The following is a 7935-nucleotide window of genomic DNA, read 5'->3' on the forward strand; positions in this document are numbered from 1 at the left end:
ACCCTCGGGTATGATTAGCTTGAAGTAATCTGTTCTGAGTGATAATAACACACACACTTCAAATGTGTGTGTGTACAGCTCCTGGCTGCTGTATACATATGTGGAAATTAAGCCCTTAAAACACAAATAAAGAACAGGGGACGTCCTCCAACACACATACACACGTTTTTCCTACCTGCCTTGAGAATCCATTAGGATGATATTGCATTTTCAGCTATTATCATTTCTTTTGGCACTTTAATTTTTACATATAGTAAGCAGTAGTTGCTGACTACAGCACTTTCAAGCTGTCACAAATTAGTATTTCACTGTGTAGCCATGGCAACCAAGTATCTATCTCCTATGCAGGCTGCTACAACAAACTTAACTTTACTGTACAGTACGATGCACAGTGCGCAGGTAGGTGGATGCATTATGGTTGTACAGTTGATCAGCAAGGCGTTGTGGTTTCATTTAATGCTTGCTTAAATGCTTTAACGCTGTCTGCTGCGGTAGATTACACCACAGCTAGCACACTCCAACACATAGCTGATGGAAAGGTGGAGAGACAACATGAAATGATTGGATGACAGGCAATGAAAAGGTGTGTGTGTGTGTGTGTGTGTGTGTGTGTGTGTGTGGTGTTTGAGAAATGATAGTTGAGGAGCTGCACCTGTAAAGTAAATTTGACGACATGTCATAAGTTGCACAAAACATTGACGATGAACATGTTATTAATTGAATTTACTGTAAAGATGAATCTGTTATCAATTCTTGTTATGACAATACCACCTAACTAAAACCTATGAAACATTTATGTTTGAAGGGCCCTGACAGTTAGCTTTAATATTTAGCATGTGGAGATTTAGGCTGGATCAAATGCAGATATTTGTACTTTTTACTTTTATGTGAAAGCAAGAAAAAAATGCATATACTGTTGTGATGAACTATTGATTTGAGAATTACGATTTTCATTCAATGATTGTGCCAGAGCACCTGAAAAACTGAAAGTCAACAAAGACAGCCCTGGACAAAGAACCTACATAACATGCAATCATCTAATTTGGCCTCATTAACACTGACTTTGATTTAACTTTCATATAAGCTACATGATGCATGATGAATGAATTACAGAAAACAAGTTTCTGTCCACTGGAGTTTTTCAACAGTTTAAGAGCTCTGCTGATCTTCCCTCTTTGACTCCTCGGCAACACACACTCGCTGACTCTGTCCTCAGATCAGAGGACAATGACGGGGTGAGAGTTACTGCTACCACCGCTCAAGAGCTCAGTGTGTGTGTGTGTGTGTGTGTGTGTGTGTGTGCATCCACCCCGTTTCTCACGGCCCTTAAGAAGAAAAGAGGCCTTGTCTGCCTCCATTAGTGACCTGAGCTGCAGCAGCAGCACCGATCAGTCCGGCCGACTGGAAGACAGCACTGGTTAGACAGCAGTTTACATCCAGGAGCTGGGGGGTGGGGGCTCTGAGAGGAGAGAGACAAGGTATAGACAAAAGGAGAAGAATAACATACCATACCATAACATAATATAATAAGGCTATGAGGTGTCAACTGTTTGCAGCTGACACTAATGAGCAATAATAGATTTAAAGGAATAGTTTTGGGAAATTTGCTTTCTTGCTGAGAGTTAGATGAGAAGTTAAGTATAAAGTTGGACAGAAGCTTCATTAGCTTAGCTTATGTAGCAAAAGACTGGAAGCAGGGGGAAACAGTTCGCCCAAAGTAAAAACAAATATCCATTATGCCATCTTCTAACGCTCACTGTTATATTAAATATATTATATATATTATATTACAAATGTAATAAATATCATATTAAAATGTTATGATATGTGTTGATTAGTGATTTTCAGAGGTGCTGTTTGGCAAGTCTTTTACTCTTGAACAGAGCCAGGCTAGCTGTTTCCAGTCTTTATGCTAAGCTATCCATCTCCTGGCTGTAGCATATTTGACAGACAGATGAGAGTGGTATCGATCTTTACATCTAATTCTCAGCAAAAAAGCGAGACAATCTCCCAAAATGTTAAACTATAGATTGAGGGAGGGGTTGCTGGCTCCGGATGTGTTTTTACCATTCCGTATTCTCATTTACAAATGGAGTTCTTAATCTTTTGTACTGATGTTTTCATGTCCATCGAATCAGTAGAAGTGCTCCAACTTTGACATTGTTATGGGAAAAAAGAATGGGACGTTTACTTCTGGAACCAGGGGCGCCCAAAATAGATTCTCCCACTTTGCAACTCTATTGCTTTAAACCAAATAGCTTTTAAACAAAGATGAAAAGTAAGAGGAGTCAGATCAATAACAACAGACAGCAGTTGAGATCCCAGGAGGGAGAAATGAAAAGAAAATGAAGGTGAGCGTAAAGGAAAGAAAAGCTCAATTGAAAGAATGAAAAGGTCAAAAGGAAGGATGGGAAAGAAAAAAATGAAAAGCTAAAAAGCCACCGCCTACAAAACATAAACAGGAGTAATATTATATTATTTTATTTATCTTTTGTACAGTGTAATTACAATACAAATATGTAGGTTTAAATACAAAAATTCTGTAAATAAAGATTAAAAATAAATTCCACTGGTTTGCTTTGTTACCATCACTAAACTATGGTTTTACAATCAAGTTTATGAGGTCATTTAGTTTGCTTTAACGCGGAACACAATTAACCTACATTTATAATTTGGAGGGCGTGCAAAGAAGAGTTGAGAGCAAAAATATATTCTTAATCAAATAAAAGCATTGATTTCATGAGGGAACCAGTCTGGTCTTGTAGAGAGAGGAGGGTAGAGAGAGCAACTTGGACTTGTTTTTGGTGGGAAAGAAATATTGATTCATCCGAAAACAGCAAAGGAAAAAAACCCTGGGCGGAGCCGAGATGCTATAAATTAGGCCGGTGGCACATCAAGTTAAGTTCTCTGAGAAGGCAGCATTTTAGACGGGATCGCTGCCACAGGAAGATACCTAATAAGTTAATTAAACTAAGGGCAGTTAAAGAGCAGGAAACCTAATCAGTGGCAGTCCATATCCATACAATTCAATTCCCAAGGAACATAACAGGAGCATCTCTGGTTAGATTACAGTTTTTATATAATATTCAGAAGCCACCTGTAATGTACCTGTAAGCTTTGTAATGTTGCATCTTCTTTAGTGATTTCAACTGCAAGTAAAAAACACAGAAAGCTTTGTTGACATTATTGAGTTGCACATACTTCAGACTGAGACTGCAATTATATAATAAGCAACCTCTTTTTAAAGTGGGATCAAAAGTGTTGTTTCTGATGTTTTAGAAGCTGAGGAACATGATGCGGAAGTGGCTCGGCCTTGAGACAAAAAGATGAAAAAAAAGCAGACAGTGCTTAGGTTGTGGGCTACGTGATGAATGTGTCTTTGTTCTCAATATTTTCACACACTCCATTTCTCACTTTTATCTCTTTTTCATATCCTCATATTTTCCTTTCTTCAGACTTCCTCCATCTCATTCTTTAAAAGGTATGACTCCATTCTCTCCTTCAGTCTCTCACATACAGATTATCCATCCTTTCGCAATCTACTTTGTATTCTTCTGCTATATTTTCTCTTCCTGTTAATACTCAATCAAATGTCCTTAATAATTCTGCATACGGAATATATCCTTAATTTAACTCAGTCCTTTCATTTGCTATGCCTCGGTTTATGTCTGCTCATCTTCGTCTTCTCTTGACCTTTAATCATCAATTCCATAATCTGTAATGAGTGCAGTGCTACTGCATATAGTACAATAGAGGTGAATACACAATCATACTGTACATGATGAGACTATACCCTGTATTTGAACACATTAAAGGATTACGAATGTTGGAATGTAGTGCATCATTTTTTCCAACTAGTTGCACAGTGCTGTATAGTGTTTCCACTGAGTTGTTAAAAGTTTCATGGGTTTGTCTGGAGAAGATGAAGTCCTTGTGCTGTATTGTCCAGAGTGTCTGTGTGCTGGATATCCTGAAGTGATTTATCATGTCCCAGTAACCTTTGAAGATAGGCTTAAGCAATAGAAATGGGCTACAGAGCCAAAGTGAAGCCATATTGACTCAACTGGCCTCACCAGCAGTGCAGCCTATATACGTGAGGGCTAACAGGTGAAAGAAACATGCCACTATATACACTGTCTCACATGTCACACTACACACTGCTGTACTGTCAGCCCTGACTATTTGGTTCCTGTTACATGACTCAGTTTCCCACAATGCTTTTTCCTTCACTGATGCCTAATCACAAGTCTGCTACCTAGTTTCCCTCCTCTTCACAGTTCAACGAAAATAAATATAAGGGATGGAAAAACAACACGCTCCTGAAACACTGCTTTAAAATGTAAAAGTATACATAACTTGTTAAAATAAAAATACAATAAATAAAATAATTTGGCCATAAATCTCTACTATTAGTCAGTAAGTCCTTTTAGGTTGGTTGAGTCAGGTCTTACATCATCGCCTTCATAGTCCTTTCAGGTATCCAAACTTTTGCTGTGCTTGGCTAAGATCATCAGTCAACAAATCTCTTCTCTGCACGTCTTGTGATGTAGCCATATCCGCTAAATTCTCCACCAAAATCTCCAGAAAAAAACATCTCATGGGTTTGGAATGCATCTGAGTGGAGTCCCCTTTTAAAGATAGAAACCACTTAGCTGCCCTCACCACACACACACACACACACACACACACACACACACACACACACACACACACATATCCTCAGGGGGGGCACATATAGTACATCTAGGGACTTGCAGCAAGTAAAGCCAGAGTAGAGAAGTGAAAGCAGGGAAGATAGGTCAGTAGCGGGTGGAGTGGAAGGATTCAGTCCATCAAGTGTAGTGAGCTAGAGAACTGATCCTCCAATGGCAGACCAGCTATCTGCCGACTTCCTCTAAAGCTCTCATGGGAGTGTAAAGAAAGCAATTAAGATCATTATAACATTGACTCCTATGAGAGCTTTTAGGAAGTTGCTAGGCTGCCACAGGTCAGATGCTAGGCTAACTTTAAGGACCTGCAACCCGTTCTAAGCCGGCCATTCTCAGGCTTTAACACCAGGGCTAGAGCTACAGTTTTGAGAGGCCAACTCAGACTTAAAGCTCTATCTCAAAAGTCTTTTGAAGATTGTTTGAAAATGGGTTGGCTGCTGCAGCTGGTGCCTTATTCCCAGGCTGCTGAGGTGCTGGTTTGGCCTCCAATGCCGCCCACTTGGCCTCAAAACGATCATCGTCTTGGGAATCGCTGGGCGCCGGAGCTGTTAACTGGCTGCCCTCTGGCGGCCAGCTGCTGCTACTACTGCTTCCAACATTCCTGCCACTGTTGGAGTTCCCATTCTGTAGGGCCATGGCACTGCTGTGCGGGGGGAGGCCATTAATGACTGTTGATAATGGCGGAGTGGGAGAGAATGCCGGTGAGGAAAACCCTCCAGGGTGTCCTACTGCACTAGGTACTCCTTGGTAAGAATGGTGCTGCCCAGCTGCTCCAAGTGCCCCGACTTTGGGTCCTCCTAGGGCCGAGCCCATGGCTCCACCTGCCCCAGATGAGCCTGTAGCGGTGCAGAAAACATTAGCCACCATTTGCGATGGTGTGATGCCTACCACAGGCACGCTGGCATTGGGATATGTCATACTGCTGGCCAGGCCTGGCATGTAGGTCTGCATGGGCACAAATGCCGGCTGGACAGGCTGGCTGGCGAACATTCCCACAGGAGCTGGGGTGGTATCAAAAGCCAAGGGGAAGGGTTGCATGGAGCTTGGAAGGGAGCCTGGGGGCCCAGGAAGGGAGGGCTGGATCATGGGGGCCCCAGACATGCTCGGACCGGACATTGTGGGAATGGACATGGAAGGTAGCGACATAGGAGGGCCTGACACTGGAGGGCCTGGTATTAGAGGAATTGATGATATTACCATGGGTGGGAGGGGCATCGGCGCCTGACCTGAGTGAGCAGAGGGGCCTGAGTGGAGAGGTTTGGACATGGTGCCGAGAGACATAGGGACAGTGGACACTGGGGCAGCTGATATGACTGCCTGATTGGACATCTGCTGACACGACATGGAGGGTGGTCCAGGGATGGTGGGGATGGTGGGGCCTGGAGGAGGGGTTTGTTGAGCCTTGACAGCCTTTGAGACCTCCTCCAACCATCTCTCAGCCTCGGAGGGTGTGCGTCTGTGTCCACTCTGCATCTGCATTTGCATCTGCATCTGCATTGCCACAGAAACCGGAGGAGGAGAGTGGAGTGGAGGCTCGGGCTGCGCCCAGGAAGAAGTGCCTAGATGGATAAAGTTAAAGATTTAGAATACGTGTAATACTTTTCCCACCACTGAGTTCAAGTCAGAGAGTGCACTATTTAAAAGAATTGATCTGATGAAGTATTTCTTACCCTGAATTGGTGCAGGTGGCGGAGGCAGGGCAGGGGGCACAGTGCAAGTTGGAGGGCCATTTGCAGACAAAGCGGGGTTAGAGAAAAGCTCTTCCGATGGATTGGTGAAGGAGGTGTTGATCTGGCTACACAGGGCGTTGATACTACAGTCTCCCTCATCTGGCAACCCCATATCCATCTCTGGTACTAGCAAAAAAGGGACACACAGATGGGAGGTGAGGTGGAAAAAGAGAGAAAGACAATGGAGATTAAGAAGAAGTAAAAAGAAGAGGTGGAATAGGAGACAAAGAGGATTGAGTATAGGAACAAACAACCGAAAAGAGGAGACTTTTTTTTTTTTTATTCATTTATGTAACAGACCCAGTTTGCATCAAGAGCATAGAAACTGGAGCAGATGAAGACTATTGACCTAAAAAGCATCAAAAACACACAATTCTTAAGACAAACATGGCATTGTGCATAAGCATGTCTACAGGCCAAGCCGAACTTTGTAGCGTTATATTCTATGTACATTTCAGCCGGTTATGTCATTGCCTTGTGTGTCTCGTGCATTGAGACGACTCAGACAGAGGTGAATTTGGCTTTATTAGTTTATCCATGTTTATAGACCAACTGTAACTGATCTGAGAGATAAGGCGACATAATGTTCCTGTCTTGACTTTGGTTTGGACTACAGTTTTAAACTTTTCCTGCACAGACCGCATATATAAATACATATACATTCCCTGAATGCTGAGAGACAAAGAGAAGATTGGTATTTTTTTTTTTTTGTCCTGATAAATGATGGGATAGGCTGCTCTGCCTAAGAGGTTTAAATGTTTGGTATGTATTTTTTGCTCTGTTTTCTTTCCTTGTTAATTTCTATTTTTGTCTTTATATTGTGTTTGATTATTGCTGATTGATTTACTGCTGAATATGGTCTGTCATGTGACTATCTGTTCACAACAATCATGTGACTCTTTACCTACTGACCATGTGACTACTGGCCAATAAACTACTGGCCAAAGTACTGTACTTAAGTACAAATTTGAGGTACTTGTACTTTACTTGTGTTTTCATTTCATGCTATTTTCTACTTCTACTCCACTACATTTCAGAGAGAAATATTGTACTTTTTAATCCACTACATTAATCCGACAGCTTTAGTCACTAGTTACTTTACACTTACACTAGATTTTTGCACACAAAACACATGTAGTTTATAAAATATGACGTTTTGTTAAAAAAATAAACTACCCAACAATATATAGGCATACAATTACAGCTGAAATGATTAGATGATAAAACACAGAACGTTTTTGACCATTTCCAGTTTCTAAAATGTGAGCATTTTTCTGCATTGAGTACTTTTACTTTTAATACTTTAAGTACATTTTCCTGATGATACTTACTTAAGTAACATTTTTAATGCAGGACTTTTACTTGTAACAGAGTATTTTTTTCAGTGTGGTATTAGTACTTTTACTTAAGTAAAGGATCTGAATACTTCTTCCACCCCTAGATACAGTTCAAATGCAAATATTTTATACAACGCCTAAACGCATTGCCTTGTTTTA

The 7935-nt window shown here is 41.3% G+C and overlaps 1 protein-coding gene across 5 annotated transcripts in view; it reads right to left on the reverse strand.

Moving 5' to 3' along the window:
* Nucleotides 1–2465: 2465 nt before the first annotated feature.
* numbl (NUMB like endocytic adaptor protein) overlaps nucleotides 2466–7935 on the reverse strand; it is a 63288-nt gene continuing 57818 nt past the window's right edge. For 3 of the 5 annotated variants that reach the window (XM_031283677.2, XM_031283676.2, XM_031283672.2), the window contains 2 exons: nucleotides 6380–6565; nucleotides 2466–6268 (listed from right to left, as the gene is read on the reverse strand). In XM_031283677.2, coding sequence (XP_031139537.1) covers nucleotides 5094–6268; nucleotides 6380–6565 — 1361 coding nt within the window. In that variant the 3' untranslated portion in view covers nucleotides 2466–5093. The remainder of the gene's footprint in view (nucleotides 6269–6379; nucleotides 6566–7935) is intronic. The other 2 variants (XM_031283674.2, XM_031283675.2) reach the window with 2 other exon arrangements.

The sequence above is a fragment of the Sander lucioperca genome, chromosome 5 (genome assembly GCF_008315115.2).
Source record: "Sander lucioperca isolate FBNREF2018 chromosome 5, SLUC_FBN_1.2, whole genome shotgun sequence".
Classification (NCBI taxonomy): Eukaryota; Metazoa; Chordata; class Actinopteri; order Perciformes; family Percidae; genus Sander; species Sander lucioperca.